The 23,218-nt window shown below is 36.0% G+C and overlaps 1 protein-coding gene across 2 annotated transcripts in view; it reads left to right on the top strand.

The window, feature by feature from the left end:
- The window catches only part of SMS (spermine synthase), a 78,245-nt gene extending 55,290 nt beyond the window's left edge, over nt 1-22,955 (top strand). For both annotated transcript variants that reach the window (XM_069063415.1, XM_069063416.1), the window contains exons 8-11: nt 917-1,031; nt 4,683-4,762; nt 13,987-14,102; nt 20,070-22,955. In XM_069063415.1, coding sequence (XP_068919516.1) covers nt 917-1,031; nt 4,683-4,762; nt 13,987-14,102; nt 20,070-20,109 — 351 coding nt within the window. In that variant the 3' untranslated portion in view covers nt 20,110-22,955. The remainder of the gene's footprint in view (nt 1-916; nt 1,032-4,682; nt 4,763-13,986; nt 14,103-20,069) is intronic.
- Nucleotides 22,956-23,218: the final 263 nt, after the last annotated feature.

The raw sequence follows: 23,218 nt of genomic DNA, 5'->3' as shown, positions 1-23,218 counted from the left end.
TGGTATGGCACTGAATAAATAGATTAGGTCGAATTTTCATTTTTATTATATTGGCTAGGCCTACTACCTGTGAGCAGTTAATATTTTTTCAGTTGTTTATATCTCACTTTATTTGTGTGAAAAATATTTTATAGTTGTGTTCGTACAGTTCCTGGGTTTGTTTTGGCAGGTAGAATCGCAAGTATTTTATATTGTCTAATTATTTTAAATGGAATTTCTTTCTATCTCTTGCTGCTGGACTTTGTCGGTAATATTTAGAAATGCCGATGATTTATGTGGATTTATTTTGTATCCTGCAACTTTGCAGAAGTTAATAATTTCAAGTAGTTTTTTAGTTGATTCTAGGATTTTCTAAGTGTATCATCATATCATCTGGGTAGAGTGATAGTTTTGTTACCTCATTGCATGTTATCATTCCTTTAATTTCTTTTGCTTTACTTAGAACAAACCCATGATCTTAACTAGTGTGTTTATTCCCATTTTATAGATAATGAAACTCTTAGAGAACTGTAATGACTCATTCAAGAGTGCTTTAAGCACTTATGATTTTGTAAGTGTGGATACTTCCTTTAACAATATAGGTCACCCCTCCCCCCTGCACCCCACCTCTTTTTTTAACTTTTGGGGAGACTGTCTTCCATAGTTAATTCCCTCTGTAGTCAAGGAGATGATGAGCCTCTCAGAACTAAGTTTGGCTGCTTTTTAGGCAAATACTGTCTGTTGTTGGGTCCATATCCTAGCTAGTACTAGAAATCAAGTCTCCTAATGAACACAGTATTTTCACTATAGTATATTAGCTGTTTTGCATGATACACTAATTTACTGTCATTCTGTCATATCTGTTTTGAATTCAGTATTGCGGCGTTACAAAAGTATTGTTTACCTGAAAGTTGTTTTTTTTTAAATCGCCTTAAAGGTTCTAATAGAAGACTGTATTCCAGTACTGAAGAGGTATGCCAAAGAAGGGAGAATGTTTGATTATGTGATTAATGATCTGACAGCTGTTCCAATCTCCACATCTCCAGAAGAAGGTAAATTCCACTGATTTTTTTTTGATGGCTTCCTACTGTATTCTTTGCTATAGTTCCTACTGTATTTTATGAGTTAACATTTTATAGCTATAGATTACTGTTTGCAGAAATGGAAGTGTTATTTTAATTAAAATGGGCATAATATAGAACTACTTAAAAATTAGGTTTAAGTGGTCCAGACATAGTTGGCTTCTCATAGCATTTGTTTTAATTTTGCTTTTTCTTCTATAAAATGAGCTTTGAAGTAGCACTTAGTCATTTTCAATTACCTGACAGCCTTTGGATAGAATAGTGGAATCAAGGTTATTTTGGTCTTGTTAATCACCTAGAGTTATTTGCTGATTCTGTTCCTTACTTGGTACTTGACCTATGCCTGTTCAAATTCATTCCCCATTTAGGTATATTGAGCTATTCTTCTGGCAAAACTAGGTATTCAGGCTGCTGTTTTGTCTTTGCATAAACAACTTGTTGGAATCTTTGTTAGAATTTTATTCCAGCCTGATGATTGTAGATGAAATGTTATTTTTGGGTGTTGTTCCTTTTCACCGTTTTTAACATGTGGATGTGTTTATTATCAACCTATGCTATTAAATAGCTTTATTCAGGGATTCTCCTGAATCATAATACATCACATAAGGCAGAAGAAACCTGGGAGATAAAACTCACTAAAGCTGTCTTACATAAGCCATAGCTAACACAGGGAAAATATAAATAAGAAAGGAATTTCTTATAAAGATGTGTTTCTTCAAATGTTTGTTGTTAATGAAATTAGGAGCTGGAAGGAAACTTAGAGGTCATCCAGGCCAACTACCTCATATGATGAATGAGGAAACTGAGGCCCAGAGGCTGTGACTAGTTCAGGGACTTGGGTATCAAGTAGCAGAGCTGGAATTTAAATCCAGGCCTGTTTCTCCAAATCCAGTGACTTTTATACAGCATTGATTTTATCAAGCCTTGGAGTCATATGTGAAAAATGTGGTCACTTGGTGAACTCAGCATAGCATGGCCCATGTTATGATGAGCCGTTGGCCCAGCACTCTATATAGAGAATGAGAAGAGAGGGTAGGGATAGCCTTTGGAAGATTGCACCACCTTGTCTAGGCCAAAAAAACCCCCAACCCCTCATTTTTTAAATAATAGTATTTCCCTGGTATTCTGTTTGGCTACACATTGGGAAGCATCAGAGTCTCAAAGGAATCAACCCAAAGAGCAATGAAAGGAATTCACATGATTGGTATCAATTTGCTCTAGTACACAGAGGGACAGCAAACCACAACCTTCCACCTAATTTTGTATGAAAAGTCATTCCTAATCTGTGCAGGCTGCACAAAAAGGTGGGCCCTAGTTTGCTGATTGTTTTGTTTTGTTTTTGCTTTCTGGGGGGCAGTTGGGGTTAAGTGACTTGCCCAAAGTCACACGGCTAGTAAGTGTGTCAAGTGTCTGAGACTGGATTTGAACTCTGGTTCTTCTGACTCCAGGGCTGGTGCTCTATTCACTGCGCCACCTAGCCGCCCCTAGTTTGCTGATTCTTGCTATAGTATGTTGCCAGCCATGACCTGCATGTGAGAAGTTTAAATTAGGACATCTCTAATTAGAAGAATAGGGAGGTCAAGGGGGGATGACAGATGGGGACTGCCTTAGTGATTTGATAGGAATAGAGAAATAATAGCAGAGTAAGGTCTTTAAGTAATAGTAACAGAGTAAGGTCTTTATGTACATGAATATCTTTCACAGAAAACTGGGAAAGATGGGGCTAATTCATCTCATAGGAAGAGATAGGAATAGGTTGCTGTCTACATGGGCACATCAGTTAGATCATAGAGCCATGGAAGAATTATTAAAAATTTATTCTTTGAGGTTTTCACCTCTAACTCTTTAATATTTAACTGTTATTTAACATTGTCAAATAGGATTTATTAAGTAGCTGCATGCTGAAGGAGCTCTTACGTACTTTCTGGCTTTTGAAATTAGAAGCTACTTTAGGAATCAAATCAACCATGAGTTAAAATCCTACAAATTTAGTATTTCTTTTCTTGGACTAAATGGATATTTATGATGTCATGCACCAAACAAGCATTAGATAGATGGATGGATGAATGGATACTTAGATTGTGTGTATGTATATGCAGAAAATACTCATTAAATATTATTCATTTTGTGCTATACACATACACATACACACATAAAATATCTACACATATTTGCACATGAAACACCTGACACATAAGTTCTATAGACATAGATTTCTATATACAGAGAGAAATCTGTATTATATATTGTATGCTATATAAATATGTCTTTCTATATATCTTATCTATCTGTACATCCACACATAACAGGACCTGGTGCATAATAAGTTCTAGAGACAATTTCCATATCTATATCTAACCATCTAAATATATATTATATATTGTGCCATGTAAAAATAAATATATAACTATTTCTCTCTAGAGATAGCTATAGATCACTACACATATATATAGACACACACACACATAATACCTGGCTCATAGAGTTTGCACTCTCTCTTACTCTTTCTCCTCTGATGTTTAAGGTATCATAGATTTTGTGCTGTGTATTATATAAAATTTTTTTTAATAGATAAATAACATAGATTTACTACCTTGTTTTCCAGGCGCTACATTAGACACTGCTATACAAAGACAAAAATGAAATATGCCCTCAGTGAACTTATATTTTAGTTGGGGATAATAGGGGAGATAACAGGGACCCAAAGAAGTATCTGTAGAACAGCTAACAAGGTAGCCTTGGAGGGATGGCAGCCAAGGAACTATGAAAGTTTTCATCTAAGAAAGGGGCAGTTAGGTGGCACAGTGAATAGAGCACCGGCCCTAGAGTCAGGAGCACCTGAGTTCAAATCCAACCTCAGACACTTGACACACTTACTAGCTGTATGACCTTGGAAAAGTCACTTAACCACAATTGCCCTGCCTTTCCCCCTCCAAAAAAAGGGGGGGGGCACCTGAGCAGAGACCTGAAGCAAACCATCGTCACCAAGAGTCCCAGGGGAAGGAGGAGGAAAGTTCTAGGCCTGAGTCGCAGACAGTGCAAAGGTACTAGCTTTAGATGGAGATGCCTTTAGATGGAGTATTGGGTGTAAGGAACAGCAAGGTAAGCCATAGCAAGGAAGTATATAGTATGTGGAAGAGAGTGTTGTGTATAGCAAGGTACAAAGGGGAGAGTATGGCCAGGTTGTGAAGGTATTCAGGTATCAAACGAGTATTATGTTTAATCTTGAGACATTAATTAGGTTTACGGAGTCGGCCATACCTCTGCTTTAGGAAAATTCCTATTGGTAGCTGTGTATGTAATGGTATATTTAGTCATGGAATGCTATAGTGAAAAGAACAGGATTGGAGTCTGGCTGGGATTTGGCTCCTGGCCTCACTCCTTACTGCATATGTGGGCCCAAATAGAGCTAGTGATCTTTTTTCCCTGTGACCTCTTCTTCAAATGAAGAAGTGTTGAAACCATTTACTTGAAAGTCTTCTAGCCCTAAAGTTTATGATGGTCCTCTGGAATTCTGTAAGAGTTGCATTTTTGTTGATTTTAGACAGAAGGAAACTTATTTAGTGAGAAAGTAAATTAAAAATGTTTAACTCCTTTCTGCATTTATAATTTTGTATCTAGATTCTACGTGGGAATTTCTCAGACTGATCCTCGACCTTTCAATGAAAGTTTTGAAACATGATGGAAAATACTTTACACAGGTGTGCTTCTTTGCTTTGTTCTCCCCTCCCTCCATGAGGTTAGAAGCTAGCATATTAAAGATTTGGAGTATGTAATTGTGAAATAGTCATGGAAAGAGACAGAAAAAAATTAATTCTCTTTTTTGTGATAGAATAATAACGTGTAGATGCATGACAACCCTGTCTAGTCCACAGTTTCATTTTTGTTTTTTTGTTTTTGTCTTTTTGGAGGAGGGAAGTCAGGGCAATTGGGGTTAAGTGACTTGCCCCAAGGTCACTCGCCTAGTAAGTGTTAAGTGTCTGAGGCCAGATTTGAACTCAGGTTCTCCTTACTCCAGGGCTGGTGCCACATAGCTGTCCTTCTCTTTTGTTTTTCAAGATTATGCTGTTTTACCTTAGGGATCTCTAGCGCCCAGTTTCTGTGTCTTTAATTTTTTGTAAGAAAGTAATAATTAGATTGTTGATTCACTTACATTTTTGCTTCCCTTATATTCTAGTTAGATGATGATGCTTATAGCTAACATATATCACTATGTGCCAAACAACTGCAGCACTCTTTAATTATTTATAATTATTATCTCATTTGCTCCTCAAAACAACCCTGGAAGGAAGCTGTTATTATTATTCCCATTTTACAGATGAGAAAACTGACGCAAGCAGAGGTTAAGTTACTTGCTCAGGATCACATAGCCAGTAAGTGTCTGAGGTAGGATTTGAACCCAGATTTTCTTGACTTTAGACCCTGTGTTCTGTCCACTGAACCACCTGAGATAACTGGACAGTATAGTGGATAGAGAATAAGACTTGAGCCAGGAAGACCTGAATTTGAGTCCTCCCTCAGGCATTCCCTCTCTAGGATAACACCTGGGCAAGTCACTCAACTTTTTTGAGCCTCAGTTTCCTCATCTGTCAAAGGGTGGGTGAAGGGGCAGGGGTAATAATAGCACCTATCTCAAAGTTGTTTTTTTTATTGTGCCTAGCTGCCAAGTTGTTAAGGAATCCAGTGAGTTAATGCTTAAATAGCCTTAAAGAGTGCTATAAATGCTAGCTCTTTTTGTTTTATTTTTTTTCAACATTTTGTTACCAATTACCAACATTTCAGTCAGTCATTAAAATAAAAATGTATTAAGCCATATAACTGTGCTAAGCAATGTGGCTGTTACTGAATTCTACTTTCCCCTCACATCATTGAAACCTGGTTTGACTTCGAAGGCTTGTTGCTCTAACTGTTAATTAGAAACGGGGAATTGGTAAATGAGGGAATATGTTGGGAGGAAGAAAAATAATCTGGGCAAAGATATTTTGTGGCACTGGAGATTTTCAGAGATTATCTGCAAGATTACATAACCTTCACAAACAAAAAGAAACTTCAAATGAATTGAAATAAACAAGTATGTATGAAGTAACATACTACATTTTTCTAGGCCCTGGAGATAAGAGGAATTTTCATTATAGTCATTGGGGTTACAGAGAAGGAGAGATGGGGACTGGCTTTGTGATTTCATTGGTAGGGACTCCCTCTGCCTATGGAGGTAGGCATCTTCTCTACCATGTGTGGTCTGAGAGTTGCCTAGAGCACTGAGCACGTAGTCAGTAGGTGTTAGTCAAGCCTAAATTATGTGATGACAATTCCTAAATTAATGAGTTGAGGATAACATTTCCTCCGTTGTTTAATGGTAGGGATCCTGAGTGCTTCCCAAAGTGACATTGAACAGGAAACCTGAGCCTCGGCTGCAGTATGATTTTGTACCACCAGATGGAGAACAATGATCATGATTTTTCTCTAGGAAACTCCCTTCCATTATTCAAAGTACTGTAGGTTGTATTCTGCCCATGCACAGTTGACAGAAATCTAAAAAAGAATTCTGAAAATGCTGAGTTAAAGCTGATGCAATTGATGATTTAATCCTATATTTGCTAACCTAGAAGATGAAGTATTTACTTGTCAGGGAAGGAGAAGATAACCTCACCTTCAAATTGTCTGCTTCTGAGAACCTTAGTGCTTAAGAATGTGAGAGAATTGCCTTCCTGTTCCCTTTTTATAAGGCCTGGTTTTGCTGAACAGGTGCAGGGTTTGATATTGTTTCTTCTCCTTGAAAAAAGAACTGACTTTGAGCAAACTCATGTTCATTTTTAATATAATTATAGTAAAGTCCTATGGTAAAGGATTTGAATAGGGCTAGAAGAGACCTTTAGTGAATGTCTCAGTAATGTCAAATCTGCCTTCTTAAAAATATCCCAAAATTGGGGATTTTGAAGGTTTTCATTGGAAAAATGAATGTTCATCCCATCTACAAAAAAAAAAATCAAGTGTATGCCTGCTAACAGATATATTTAAGGATGCTCCTTAAGTCAGTTCCACATTGGGAAAAGAAAAAAAATTGTTTGCTCCATACTCAGTTTCCGTAAAAGTAGATATTAAGTAATTTATTATGAAAATTCTACAAACGACTAGATTTTATTAGTTTATAGTAGCTCCTGAACTTCATTCATTAAAGGACCATCTGAGAATTTCCTACATCCATAGTGTTTACCACCATTGAAAATAGTGGATCAGCAAACTGGGCCTGCTGTACTGCTAGGAAGATGGACAAGGTTATGTTTAGGAAGAGACCAACTCAGGATGAAAAAAAAAATGCAAACACAGTAATGATACAAATAAAGCAGAATGATTTGCAGAATAATTCCTGTGGGAGATTTAGTACCTAACTCTCTTCATATAGATGAGTAAGTAAGCTCAAGAGCACTGAGAATGCTAGTCTCCCTAGACTACTGGTACTGCTTCCAGCCCAGTCCATGCAGTTATTTGGACAAGAGGTTACTATGGAGAAAGGGCCAGTATCTCCAACAATTGCATTGCACAGGGAAGATAGGGCCAATCTAGGTTAACAGCTTATGGAAAGTGATTCAATCTCAACCACTTCCTCTTCTCAGACCACAGTGGAGATAGCCTAGGATCTTGAACTCACAATAGCTAGGGTTTGAACCCCCAGAGTCTTAGGAATAGTAGTGTCCCCTTAGCCCCCCATTATCGCTGGTCTGCACAGGTGTCATTGAGGGGAATAAAAACCTTGTTTCATATGGTTAAGGTTACTAGCTAACTGCTTCTGATGAGTAGGTAAGCATGAACCCTAGGAATGGACCTCTTTCCAGCCCAGGCCTTACAGACATCATTCTGGCAATGAACTCTGGTATATAGATACCCCTTAGCCATTGTTTGGCCCTCATATTCTCAACCACTATAGCTACTCAAGACTCCGAAAAGAAAGTTTTTATCAGAGTTTTTGGCTCAGAAGCAGATAATCATTTTGTCAGCAGAAACATATTAAGGAAAGATTTCTCAGATATTAGTATGTAGTTTTGGAGAAGGAAATGGCAAACCACTCCAGTATCTTGGCCAAGAAAACTCAATGTGTTCACAAAGAGTTGGACATGACTGACTGACAGCAAAGTATGTCGTTTAGATTGATATAGACCATTGATACTCACAGAGACAAAATTAGGCAATTGAAATAATTGGGGTCAAGTAAAAGGCAAATGGGGACATGAATTAGGATTTTGATGAGTAAAAGAAGACAGATGGCAGACTATAACAGAATTGGGGAGGAGGAAGTGCCCTCAAACGTGACTCTGTGGTTCCCATCTCACGTGACAGGTTGATCAGTGGTATCATTAAAAGAAGTGATCAGGTTAGGAGAGGAGACTAGGTCTAGATAAAGTACTCAGAGTCCTTTGGCTTTGGTGTTAGGGACATTTCCAACAGAGTTAAGAGGTTTCAACTGGATTAGAAACCATGGTAGAAGACAGAAGTGGAGATATCACCAATAGACTCCTTTTTTGAAGAAATTTCATGGTAAGAAAGAGAGCCTCGAAAGAAACAGCTGTTAATGTTGAAAAAAATCTGGGAGTGTTAGTGGACTACAACTCAGTACAAACTAATAATATGACATGGAATCCAAAAAAAAATTAGTGAATTGGGAGAGGTGAGGTATGCTAGATGAGGGAGGTATGTATGTATTATTGTGTATTCAAGTTACAGGACCAAGGTAATTTGCCTAAAACTTATACAAATGTATTAAAGTAAGGTCTTTGAAGCCTGGTCTTGTAAGTTTCATTTTCTCTTCCCCTCCTATGTTATATTGCCTCTTCTTTGAAAGCAGTGGAGACCAGTTTCTTTTTCTTGTTTCCTTACATTGTAGTTGGAGAGGTGAGAGTATTTATTAGTGCAGGACATTTTACAATATATTTAAATGAGCTAAGTTCACTGATGTAGAAACTGGAAAAAAGCTTGGTTTGAGCTGAGTCTTGAAGGAAGCATGATACTTGTAAAAAGAACACTGGAGTTGGAATAAGGGTCTGTATTCGAATCCTGGTGATGTCACTTACTATTTGTGTAGCCTTGAGGGAATGGGCTAGAGCTAAGGTCCCTTTCTGTTCTAAATCTGTGATTCTATGATATTCTTGCTTTTATTCTTTCCCTTTCTCTCCCAGTTTTGAAATGTCCCTTCCCTTAGAACCTCTTTGCCTTAGCAATAAGTAGATGGATAAGTTAGTCAGAACCTTCAGGAGCTTCTGGCCAGGCCCTGGTCTTGCTCCTAGAGTGGTCGTGAGTAGAGTAATATTAATTGCTAGACTCATCCCTGGTAGGCAGTTTGATTTACCATTAATCTAGTTCTACCTTCAGTCTTATTAGGAATTTTTTCTTTGAGCAGTTCCATAAAGTTCTGTTTTAACATGGGATCAGGAAGTTACTGACTTACATTCTTTTAATTCTTAAAAAAAAAAAAAAACTTTAGCTTTTTTTTTTTATCCCAAGGGGTATTTCATACTCCTCTCTTCCTCCCTTGAATATATTTCTATCTCAAACTTGCTTTTTGGCCAAGTTTGGGGAAATGTTGTCATGGGAAACTGAAGTAGTTCTATATTTTTTTTCTCCTTCCTGAAAATGCTACTAGTGACTTTTTCAAAAAATTAATTTTTAGTTTTCAACATTCACTTTGAAAAGATTTTGTTCTAGATTTTTCTTCCTTTCCCTCCCTCCTCCCCAGTACAGCATGCAGTCTGATATAGGCTCTACCTATATATTCATATTAAGCATTTTCACATTAGTAGTGACTTTATTTTTAATAATCATATCTTTTAAAAAATTTGCATGTTAAAAAAAATCTCCTGTTGTTTATGGCAACATTATTTCCCCTCCCCACTGAATCCTTCTTTTGTAATAAAACAAAACCAAACCCACAAGATCTTAAGTAAAACTAAGCAAAAGCGACCACATCTGACAGTATATACCATATTCCATGTTCATAGCCCCCCAGTTTTCTACTGAGAGGAAGAAGGTATATTTCCTTACCAGTTCTCTAAAACAAAATATTTATTATAGTTCACCATTACTTAACTGTTTTTAGTATTTTAACAGTTAAGTATTCATTTTAGGTTTGTGGGTTTTTTTTCTTTTTGTTTTTAGTGTTCTATATAATTCTCTTGGTCTTGGTTTAGTATGCATCATTCCATAAAGTTCCTTCCATGTTTTTCTGAATTTCATCATTTCCTAATAAGAGTAGAGTTATATTCTGTTACATTTGTTCAACCATTCCCCGATTGATGGAAAACTGCCTATTTTGCAGTCAGTTATTTGCTCTAACAGAATGCTGCAGTGAATATTACATAAAAGACCTTTCCATCCTAGATTTCTCATGTGCTAGTCCCTTCCCTGTATTGATTATTTCCCGTTTATCCTGTTTTTATCTTGTTTGCACATAGTTGTTTACATGTTGTCTTCCCGGTTAGACTGTGATCTCCTTGAGAGCAGGGATTGATTGCCTTTCTTTGTATCTCTTGTGCACCTGCTTACTAATTATTTTTGACTGAAACTATATTAATAGATAATAGATGCAGAGCAGAAAGGAACCTCAGTAATAGTGTCCAGCCCCCTCATTTTCTAGTAGGTGATTTGATTGCCCGAGGTTGCATAGGTAGGTAGTTGGTGGCAGGGGTTTGCTTTTTGAACTCGGATCCAAATTCATTGCCTTTTGTACTCTATTACACTTCCTTTCCCAACAGCTAGGAAAAACAGTATTTCTTATTTTGATATAGTACTGAGAAAAATGAGTGGATTTGAAAAAGAAATGTATCTTATTTCTTGTTTTGTAGGCCTTGATTTGTGGCAGTGGTTTGGGTTTTTTTAGGGTGTTTGACAATGTGAAAAAAATAACACTAAAACTTTTCCTGTTTCCTTCCTGTATTTTGCCACATTGTCACTCCAAAGAGGTACTCCCATGTGTCCTTTACAAAAAACTGTGAATTTTAAGATGACAAGGAACAGGTCTTTAGAGACTAGTACCTAAGTCATATTGCCATTATATGACTTCCACAGTGGTGATATGTTCTAAAAATCACCCAGCAGTATCTTCTATTTGTGAATTTTAAATTACACATGTGGTGTTTGTGTACTCTCACCGTGAACTTGATGTTGAAATAAAATTATATGCTTAGCAAAGGGCAGTTGAGCCAAATACCCACTGAAGCCTTCCAGATGATAATAGGTTACTAAACAAATAGACCTTAAAAAATAACGTCATTTTGTGTGATTGGGCTAAATTAAACCATTTCGTTTTTCTTGAGGATGAAATCTTTTCTGGTCTGTCCACTGTAGCTATTTTCAAACATGTTTTATAGACCTGAAGTATCAGGAATACTGTGATAAGTTTATTTTTAAACGAATTTACCGTAACAATATCTACTTCATATTTGTTCAAGGCCTAATCGCATAGTTACTAGAGGGCTAGCATCAGTGAGGAAACCTAGTTTCAGATCCTGGACTCTTGGGGCCGTTGGTAAGGGCACTCTTGGTGCCTCAAGGAACTTCTTAAGACTAATTTACCAAGTAGTTGCTGAATTTAATCCATGGAAAAGATTTTCATATTAAGAGTTCTTGTGAATGAAATCACAGGTGCAGACACCATTTCACCCCGGTAAAAACAAAACAAAACACAACAAAAGCAGCAAAGGGGGGGGGAGGGGTTTCAAATATTTTGAGCTTATGTTGAAAGTCTTTTTTTAAGGGGAATAAATGTTTTAATAGTTTTTTTTCCCTCCCCCTAATTCCTAAGAATCCAGAAAGTAACAAGGGGAAGTTAAAGTAATTGTGTCTATCTAAAAAACTGATTTTCTCTGTTTCACTAAAAATCTCCTTGAAATGAAACACAAAATGGCATAGCAGAGAAAATATTAGATTTCTTGACCTTTCAGAGACTTTATTTTTCTCAATTTAAGATTAATGTCTCCTTAACCTCATCTACACATCTGTAACACTCTGAATTAGGTGGCTTTGCAGAAAAAAAAAAAACACCTTGTTTTTATTTTCCTGTGGGCAAACAGATTCTCTACTGTAAATGGTAGGAAAGGAATTTCTCAGTCACAAGTATTTATTGATATGTAAAATAAAGAAGATGGAACCTTAGTTCTCTTAATTCCTGGCATTCTTGATAGGTTTTCTGTAGAAGTGGAAGAAACATGAGAATTGAGTGTTTAGAGCTTCCATCTAAAAGACTTGAACATACTTAAAATAGTACTGTGCCTAGCCAGTGCATTAATCTTCCTCAGAACCATATAAAATCATGACTGGCTCCTGTGAAACTTTAACTTTGGGGGAGAGAAGTTCTTTTGAAACAAAACTTCAGTTGGAAAAATTTTCTGAAGGCTATTCCATATTAGACCTAATGAGGTAGGTCTATAGGGGAATGTTTAATTTTTTTTTTTTTTTTTACTATTATGTAGATATAATAAAGATGCTGTGTGGTATAAATCAGAGTCTGGAAAACCTGGGTTCAAGTTTTGTCTCTTGACATACCATGGTTCTGTGAACATGTAGAGAGTCATTTAACTTTTCAGTACCCCCAGGTAACATTCTAAGGCTTGAGTTTCAATCAAATCATAGATCTGTACCTCCCCTCCACATCTTATACCCTAAATATAGACTTAGTAATGCTAATACAATAGTCAGACAACTTCTCTGGTGCTAATGCATTATTAATGATTCATTCACTGTCAGAACCATCCAGTCACAATAAATATTGAAGAATATTCATATATAGAGGTATATATGTATATATACACACAGAGTATTAGAGTCAGTCTTGAGTTCCCATTGAGTTCAGTGACCAGGTTCTCAGTATAGTAAGGTTTTAAAAATTATTTTTGATGTCATTAGGCTTACCATTGTTGGGGAAAATTTTAAATAAAGCTTTAAATATAATGAAGACCTTGGAGGCCATCTGGTCCAACCCATAAGGCGGAATGGATTATTTTTTAAAATTTAAATGGGAAGGTGACTAAAGTGATGAACTGAAACCATAAAAGTTGAAATAATTTTGAAGATAAGGGAAACTACATTTTTATAGCACCTATATAGTCTTGATAGAAAAATCACAATGTGTATCTATATACATATATATATATATACACACACACACACATATATAATAAAATAGAGGAAATGGATGTTATAATTGTTACTGATGCTGTTGAATCCATTACTCATGAGAAGTTTTAGCATCTGTGGATTTATGTGGCTGCTATATTGTTATTTATGTTGTAACCATTTGAAATGGATTGGTAAGTGAATTGGAAGATTATGAAACTGATAATTTCATTCTTTAAATGGACTCTAATGCCATTTGTAATAAAGTACTGAAGTCTCCCTTTTAGAAAGGGAGCTTTATAATGGAATATTACTATGCTATAAATGTAACATAATATTAAAGTAGTATGGAAAGACATGATTTCATGCAAAGTGAACAGACAAGAATCATATATACGAAGTGACGATAACAATGGCAGTGGAAAGAACAGTACCCACAAAGTAATTAAAAATGAATGTTGCAAGCATGGTCCTGAGAAGAAACAAGAAAGGAAATTCCCTTCCCTTCCTCTCCCCCCCCCCCCCCCCAAGTCCTTTGTAGAGGTGGGAGGTCCATGTCTATGGGACATTACACATATTTTCAGATTTTTAAAAAATAGTATTGATGGGTTTGCTAGGTTCCGCCCCCCAGTTGGGAGCTAGGAGAGATACAAGAAATTTAGGCAATATGAAAACAAAAGATCACAATAAGATTTATTTATTTTAAATGGAACTTTAGCCCGAACTTAGGTTATTCTTTCATTTTTGTCAGGTCTCTTAGGCTGTGTGTGGGGTTTGCGAGTAGGAACTTTTGAGTAGCATCATATCTCATTTTGTTTTTCAGGGGAACTGTATCAATTTGACTGAAGCCTTGACTCTCTATGAAGAACAACTTAGCCGGCTTTATTGTCCTGTGGAATTCTCAAAGGAAATTGTATGTGTTCCCTCATACATGGAATTGTATCCTTTTTCTTTTGAATGGGATTTAGAGTCTGTGTGGAAGGCTTGTTCAATCAAGTTGCTTAGATTTAGATCATAAACTAAAAGTGTTTTGCTTTATTTGTTTATTTTGTACCAGAACTATCCTCTTGGTATGGGGAACTTCCAGTGAGGAAACTCCCTTTATGAAGATGATATCTTCATTGACTTCATTGACATCAGGAACTGCTAAGGGAGAAAACTCCCTCTACCAATGCAGACTGACACCTTCTTTGCCAACTGATAGTCTTACAGAATAGCCAAGAACCCTGAGAGATTGGGTCTTAACCCCAAGACCACACACCATTGTGTGTCAAGTGGACCTTGAGCTTAGCTTTTCCTAACTTCCTGAGCAGAAGCCAGGACTCAATACTTTATTACCTGTCTTATCTACTCTTTTAGACCTGAACTTTTTAAGACTGACTTACTCCAATTATCATGTACAAGATTTTCTTTTTTCCTATTTTTTTTTTTTTTGAGGGGGGAAGGCAGGGCAATTGGGGTCTTGCCCAAGGTCACATGGCTAGTAAGTGTTAAGTGTCTGAGGTGGAATTTGAACTCAGGTGCTCTTGATTCCAGGGCCGATGCTCTATTTGCTCTGCCACTTAGCCGCTCCAACATTTTCTTTATTGCAAAACTTCTATCGTACTAAATTAAAATAAGGACCTTGGACAGTGGGAAGAAGTGAAAGATGCTAGTTTAGCAAGACTGAAGGAATCAGTGGAATTATCTGCAGTGAGATAGAAACTGATAATGAATAAATGGACAAACATAATTATTGTAATATATATTAATTATTATATATAATATAGCTAACATTTATATAGCACCTATTATGTGCTAAGGATTTTTGGAAATGTGATCTCATTAGCTCCTCACAACAACCCTGGGAGGCAGGTGCTATCATATCCCCATTTTTACAGTTGAGGAAATTGACTGCTTACTATTACATAGACTTTTGAAGAAACTTTGAACTGAATCTTTTTTTTTAGGAGTTAAAATCTTAATTTTTATTGACTCAAAAACCTTTGAATGCTTTACATAGTTGCAACTCATATATACTAAGCTGTGGTATACATTTTAGTAACTTTAAAAATCATATTTCTAAATTTTTACTTTGATCTTATTTTATAATTTTTCTTTTTTTTTTTAATGCTTTATTAACTTGTGATTTACTGAACTGAATCTTAAAGGAAGTCAGGGGAACCAAGAGGTGTCTTGTTGACTAAATGGTTTGTGCATCTCCCCCAAATTTTATTTTAATTAATAGATTTTTGGTCACATTAAAGAGATGAAGCTAGAGATTTTAGGTAATAGGTAAGGTTGTCACTTTTAAAATAGTATTTTATTTATGACTATCTTTAAAATCATTTTTTAACATTCTTTTGGTAAAACTTTGAGTTCCAAATTCTCCCTCTCCTCCACATAAGTCTCCTTCCCTCTAAGGTGGTAAGCAATTTTGATACAAGTTATACATGTGTAGTCATGCAAAACATATCCATGTGAGTTATGTTGTGAAAGAAAACAGACCAAAAAACCCCCACTAAAAATAGAGAATGAAACATACTCACTCTGCATTCAGACACCTTTCAGTTCTTTCTGGATGTGGAGAGCAGTTTTTTCTCCATGATTCCTTTGGGATTGGCTTGTATCATTGTATTTCTGAGAATACCCAAGTCATTCACCATTGTTTGTAGTACAGTATTGCTGTACTACGTTTCTACTCATTTCACTTTGCATCAGTTCATGTAAGACTTGCCAAGTTTTTCTGAAAATATCCTGTTCACATTTCTTTTTTTTTTTTTTTTTGCTTTTTTTTAAATATATATATTTTTGGAGGGCAGTTGGGGTTAAGTTGACTTGCGCAAGGTCACATGGCTACTTTTTTGTGTTAAGTGTCTGAGGGTGGATTCAAACCCAGGTCCTCCTGACTCCAGAACTGGTGCTCTATTCACTGCGCCACCTAGCTGCCTCACTGTTCATGTTTCTTATTAACAGTAGTAATCCATCACAATCACATGCTATCATTTATTCAGGCATTCCCTAATTGATGGATATCCCCTCAAATTCCAACTGTTTGGCACACCAAAAAGAACTGCTGTAAATATTTTTGTACAAAAATGTCCTTTTTCTTTTTTAAAAAAAGTTTCTTTAGCATATAGAACTAATAGTGGTATTACCAAGTCAAAGATTTTGCAGTTTTATACCCTTTTTGGCATAGTTCCAAATTGTTCCTCAGAATGGTTGGATCAGTTCTCACAACTCCAGTAAGGGGGTCACTTTAACCCTTTTTTGGAAGTTCCCTCTAAGCTATTTCTGCTTTTTATAGCTTTTACTCTTTTTCTACTTTTAGAAATTTTCTCATGGTAGGCATGGGGTATACTTTGAGGATGATGGTAGAAAGTCAAGGATTGTAAATAATAGAGGGAACCATACAGACTTAAGGTAGCAACAAGCAAAATTTTAGTGAAATAGTTTTTAGATAAACTATTTTAAAAAGGAATTGCAGTACCTGCTTGTTTGGGGCATTTGTGCTGCTTTGTCAAAATGAAAGGTACCTGGAACTTGCAGTAAGTGAAGCTGGTAGAAATCCTGTAACGGGTATGTGCCAGTAAAGTTACCAGTCATTTATTATTCTCTCGTGTCTTCTAGTTCTTCATTCATTCCCCACTTAATTAATAAAGATTTATAGTTTAGTCCCATCTACACAATTACTCACATCTCCTTTGTGATTAGTATGTAGCTATTCGCTGAATTAGTGTTTCTCAAACATTGCCTCTGGACCCCCTCATGTTTTTAGAAATTATTGAGGATTCCCTAAAAAGCATTTTTTTTTATGTGGGGTTATATGTACTGCATTAGAAATTAAAACTGATTTTTAAAATACTAATAAGTTTATTGAAATGATAATCACAAATAACATTTTTAATGAAAAAATAACTATTATTCAAAAGAAAAATGTAGTCAGAGGAGTGGCATTGTTTTGCACATTTTGCGAATCTTTTTTACTGTTTGGTTTAATAGCCTTCTGCACTCAAGATGTTGAGATATGTTGTTTTATTTGAAGTATATAAAGAAAATCTGGCCTCACATAGATATGTGAGAGAGGAATGTTTTAATAGCCAAGTAACATATTACTAAAATTATCAAAATAAGTTTCAAAACTCACAGACTTCTCTTGAAAGGGCCTTGGTGGACCCCAAAGTGTCCACTCTTAGGCAACCACTATTTTAGAATGTCCAAGACATTTTTACATGCCTTAGTAAGACATTAGCAAGACTTTTGGTTCAGATTTTAAAGATACATCATCCTGTCCCTGAATCTTAGCCCCTAAGAAAATATAAAAAAAAGGAATGAGAGATAACAAAACTGCCAAATGACAAACTAATTAGGGTCATTCAAAATATTGTCAAAACCTCAGTAGAGTAATGCTCCACTTACTGGAAATTACTTTTAGTATGTATTTAGGGCAGTATTTAGTGGAAAATGTACTAGATTTAAAGTTTAGGACCTGGATTCAAGTCCCAACTATACTTCTTTGGGTCATTTCTTCTTTTGTGATGAGATCAGATTGGACTAAGTGATTTCAAAGTTTTTTTCCACCTTTAAATCCATTATCTTGCAATGTCATACTTTTGGTAAACTTTACAACTCCAGAACAACTATGAACTCAACGCAAAACAAAAAAACCTTCCACAATGTTCACTAAACCTGGGAATTAAAGCTCATTTGTTTTATGGAAGAGGCCATCAGGTGGTCACTCAGAGCCTTATTTTGTTAGCCTGGTTTCAATATTGGAAGCAACAAATTGTGTGTGTGTGTGTGTGTGTGTGTGTGTGTGTGTATAAAATGGGGTGTTATATGGGACAGAGGAGGTTTCAAGAAGCAAGCAACAGCTATTAATTCCCTATTAGGTGTCATGCACTGATTAAAAAAAAAGAGAGAGAGAGAGAGAGAACACTGGATTTGTATTGGGAGCACCCAAGTCTGTACAGTGAAGGAGTTTGGACTGACATCTTTTCCACCTCTCAGTCCTGTGATCTTGAGATCAAGGGAAGAGAATCTTAAAACAAGGCACTGAACTAGCAAAGCACAACATTATTGTAGAAGAGGAAACAGCCCCATACCTTCATAGCTCCTGAGGATATCGTCTTTCAAGAGAGTGTTAATTTTGGGGCCTCAGTTTCCTCATATGTAAAATATGGAGATAGAACTTTATTGTCTCTAAATCCATGATTTATGATAGTCATTTCTTGATTTGGAGTTTGTTAGGTCTAACAGTATTTAAGAAGAGTAGGAAATGAATAATATATTTAGAAAGATTTCCATTAAACTTTTTATAAGGGAATGCTTCAAATGAGTAAGTTTTTAGGCATTTGGAGAATTCGTGTATATGAGGGTCATCTCGTTCATTCCTTGAGTATAAGTAAACAAGACTGCTGTGCCAGTTTTTGGATGTGAAGGCAGTTGAGTTCCTATATACTGTTCCTGAGTGGGAATTTTTAGTGATAACTATGGTAAAAGTAGAGCTAATTTGCATTAGAGTGAGTATAGTTTAGAGATTCTCAGGAAAATGAAGTTTATGTGTATGCAGTGCCTTTCCTAGTTTGAGTTTGCATTATAATTAAGTTATCATCATTGGATGCTTCTTCTGGAATTCTTTCTTTCCTTAGAGAATAGAATGGGAAAAAAAATAACTTTTTTTTGTTTTTGTTTAGAAAAAGTTGAATTTGTGGTTAAATAAATCTCTCCCTACTGATGTTGTTTTGCATTTAAGGAAGTTCGAGCAACCTCATGGAAAGATTAGAGCCCAAATTTGTTTTGTTTTTCTCTAGATCAGGGGTTCCTAACATGGTATGATGTCTGTAGATTCATTTCTTGACTAGATGGGCCTACTTTTAGGGATATGTTGCCAACAGGTCGAGCTACAAAATCTGAAATACCTGTAACAAACTGATACAACATTGAAAACAAAGGTCACCACTCTCCCCATGAAAATGGCAGCTCCTCATATGGCTCCATGTAGCTCATCTCATATTTGAACAGGAATCCTTTTTTCAGTTTCCTCAAAAGACCATCTAGCTCGTTTAAAAATCCAGAGATGGGGAACTACCTGCCTTTTTTTTTTTTTTTTGCAGTCAATTGGGGTTAAATGACTCGCCCACGGTCACAAGGCTAGTTTGTGTGTGTGTGTTAAGTTTCCGAGACCGGATTTGAACTCAGGTCGTACTGACTCCAGGGCTCCTCCGGTGCTCTATTCACTGCACCACCCAGCTGCCCCAACTACCTGCCTTCTAAAGGCATTCTACTTGGGGCATATCAGATAGAAGTTGCTCACAGCATCTTACATTTTCCAGTTTCCAGTGACTATTGATCATTATTTGATATTTCTCTCCTTCCTCTTGCCTTTGGCAGGTGTACAGTTTAAATGATAGTAAATATAGGAAATTTCAAAAAAAAAAATTGAATATGACTTTTCTCCCAAGCGTTATAGTTGCAGGAATTTCCCAAAACTTTCTGAATCTTTCTCACCAGAGGCTACTAAAAAACAGCATTACAGAGATTACTTTTGGAAGTCAATGGTGTATTATTTTGTTTGACTATGTGTAATTGTTATTCTTTTCCATTTATTTTTCTTATTCTTATTAGAATTTTTTTCTTTTTGTTCAGTAGGGTGGGGGGAGGGAAGAGAAATAAAACATTAGCATCATTTGACGAAATGGAGTGTCTCAGATAGTCTCCAACTCATTTCTCTAACATAGCCCTTAATTCATACCTTTTCCATTTCATGGATAGTATCAGAAAGTTGTCTAGTCATTCTTTGTACACAAAAAAAGATAAAATTTTCATCCAGACTCTGGTATGTGTGAGGTATTAACTGGTACTTAAAAATTTTTCTTTGAATGACATCTGTTTGTGTTCCTTGACTACTTTTTCCCCTCCCCTCAGATGGGTGTTTTACACTGTTTGGAAGAAAACTGAATTTTGAAGATTATTTTTGCCTGCATATTGCCATCTTGAACCTTTTAAATTATATGCTCTAGATGATCCTGAAATTAGTCATTCTATTGATTGTGAATTCCTTAAAAAGTTTTTTTTTAATTTTTATTTTAATTTAAAAAGCAAATGGCAAATGTATATTTTGGTGAGCTCTAGGGTGTTATTTTTTGAAAGTCAACTTAAAGATGAATTGCAGCGCTGCTGCTGAATGCACTGAACCTTTTAGAATGTGATCCTTGTATTTCTCTATTAATTTAGGTTTTTATGATAGAGCTTCGTATGTGTGTTTGTGTATGTAAGAGCGAATGAATGAAAACGAATGGATGTGTAGAGGTGCATGGGGTATAAGTTTTATTTTTTCTTTAAGTTTCGTTCTTTTAAAAATTTCATTGTTAAGGGGTATTTGAAAATATATATATTTTTCCTTTTCCAAAAGTCAATTCTGTTTAAGAAATTGGGTTAAAGGAAACTTTTAATTGAATAACAGTGCTTCCATTATAAAAAGTGATTTTTTTTTGTGTGTTTTTTAAAAACTTACTCTCAATACTCTAGTTCCGTAAAACAAATTCGTACACTGAGGTAATTGTAGTTGTTTTTTAAAATATGTATATGTATATTTGTATGTACATATGCATATACAATTTCTTTAACCGACTTGTACAATAGATATCTTTCCTTTGTTTCCCTCTTTCCCTGTCCACCCCCACCCCAACCATTCTACCATTTCATTACATGTGTAAATTATTTTTCTTGTAAACTTGAACTCTGATGTTAGGTTAGTAAAATCTAATTTTGGTACCATCAAATTGAAAGTTGAAGCATGCTCTCCCATATCCCATGGCACACTCTTGTGTGAGACATTGGAATGAGGCACTCTTTGGATAGCTAGCTACTCCAGGAATTTACAGGAGTACTACAAAGTTGTAGTAACTTATCTTTATACATAAGAGAACTAAGTAGCCAAAAGCTCTGTACTTCTCCCCTTATTAAGGGGACTGGGCTGGTAGGTCTTAAGAAACATTAGGTATTAGTTTTCCAAGTTCAGCAATTCACAGAGCTCACAGTATATATCTGATCGTTGGATTTGTTGAGATTTCAAGTATTTAAGAGTTAAGATCGGAGATTGCAAGTTTAAGATTTCCCTTATATCTTTCTTACCTATATCTTGGTGAAAAGTTCATTTAGTTTTCTGATTGAATCAGTTCATTTATGGTAACTTTTCTTTAAGCAGATCATTTAAAATGAGATATGCTATACTACTTGTAAGGAGGAAAAAAGATACTATTTTATAATGCTTAAGGGAGAAATTTTTCTTTTAAGCAAGCACTCTTCTTCCCAAATTTTATTCTGCATTTCAGAAGAAACAAATATTCTTTAAAAAGTAAGGTGTTGGGGCGGCTAGGTGGCACACTGAGTAGAGCGCTGGCCCTGGAGTCAGGAGGACCTAAGTTTGGATCTGGCCTCAGACACTTAACACACACACACACACACACACACACACACACACACAAAACTAGCTGTGTGACCTTGGGCAAGTTACTTAACCTCAATTGCCCTCCAAAAAAGGGAAAAAAAAAAGAGTAAGGTGTTTTAACTGCTTGGTTTATTGGAGTAGTTGGGAAGAGAAGAGATATTAGTGGTTCCCCTTATTAAGTATATAGGATAAAACATGATGTAACTGACCTGTCTTTAACAAAGAAATAAGTTTTTGTTGTGTTAGATATGTAGTAAAATTTGTCTTTGACAGCCTTTGTAAAATGGACGAGCTTGTCTTTGAGAATGTTTGCAAAACAAAGGTTGGGTATAATGTTCATATATGTTTATATGTGAATATTATAGAATATACACACATACAAATTATACACACATAATATATAATGGTGCTGTTAATGTTCAAATACCATTTGAGTTGAACAATGAGAGGGAGCATTTTTCTTCATTGAAAAACCTACCACCACCACCACCACTGACAAGCAACTTGAAATAATTGTGCTTTCCTACGTGGTGCTGGGGATATGATGTGACCAGCATCTAGGCATAACTTGAACTTTGAACTTGACGATCAGATCAACTTGTGGGCTGAAGTAGGATATCCAGCAATCAGTCTGGGGGCACAAGTTCTGCTACAAAAACACCAAGTTAGAATTGTGTATGGTGGGTTTGTACATTCAGGTCCCTGGAAAGGTACATTCAGTGCAAAGGTATATGGGGTGGGTGGGTAGGGGGAATAAAGGGAGGGGTGGGAAAAGGGGAGGGAGAGGGAAAATGTGTTGTGTGAGACTAATAATACACACAACCTCTATAATTTTCTTATTGTCATTATTTGCGTGGAGAAAGAATGACCTTTGTGGTTTTGAAAATATTTTGTAGTTACTTTAAAAAGATGGCATGCAAATACTGAATACTGGTGACTTTATTTGCTATTGCTGAAGAGATTCTGAAGAAATGTTTGAAGAGTGAAGCACTGTCATTTAAGATTTATTTTTAATGCTGTAGTGTAAAATTTAAAACTCAATTCCCTCTGTACAGTGAGCTTTTGAATGGAACATACTATATGTAGCGCAATATAGAGACTTTTTTACAATGAAAGTCTAATGTGGACATAGTTCTGAGGTCAATTCCATGCCTATCAACAAGTACCAAGAATTGATTTGTGTTTATTTGTATTTTTTGCACCAAATGCTGCTTCCACCTAGAAATGTGATTATTTAAAAAAACAACAACAAAAAACAACTTGATTGATAGTGATTTGACTGTGCTCAAGAAAGACTGCTGGCAATGTTTTGGCTGCCTTAGTGCAGTGGGTATGTTAAATAAAGGTATGCTATGACCATTTGGGCAGTTGCCTTCTTCATTTGGGTCCATTATACTTTTTCAAAGCAGTACAGTGGTTTGGGTTTGCTGCTGCCTAACTTGGTTTGTTACTTATCTCTTTATTTTGATCTTGGCAAAGCAGTTTTTGGTTTTACTGGGGTGAATAGGAACTGACCCTTCTCTCATGTTTTTATTCTCCAACTCTAAACCCTGAAGCAGGAAGAGCCAGAGGTACTGGGGGGGGGGAGTTATGAACTCAAGAGTCATGATGAAGATTTGTTTTC

This window comes from Petaurus breviceps, unplaced genomic scaffold (genome assembly GCF_028583685.1).
Source record: "Petaurus breviceps papuanus isolate PSGF00001 unplaced genomic scaffold, PetGlider_PUasm1.0 90574, whole genome shotgun sequence".
NCBI lineage: Eukaryota > Metazoa > Chordata > Mammalia > Diprotodontia > Petauridae > Petaurus > Petaurus breviceps.
The sequence above is the reverse complement of the archived record's forward strand: the minus strand, read 5'-3'. Positions and strand labels throughout refer to the sequence as shown.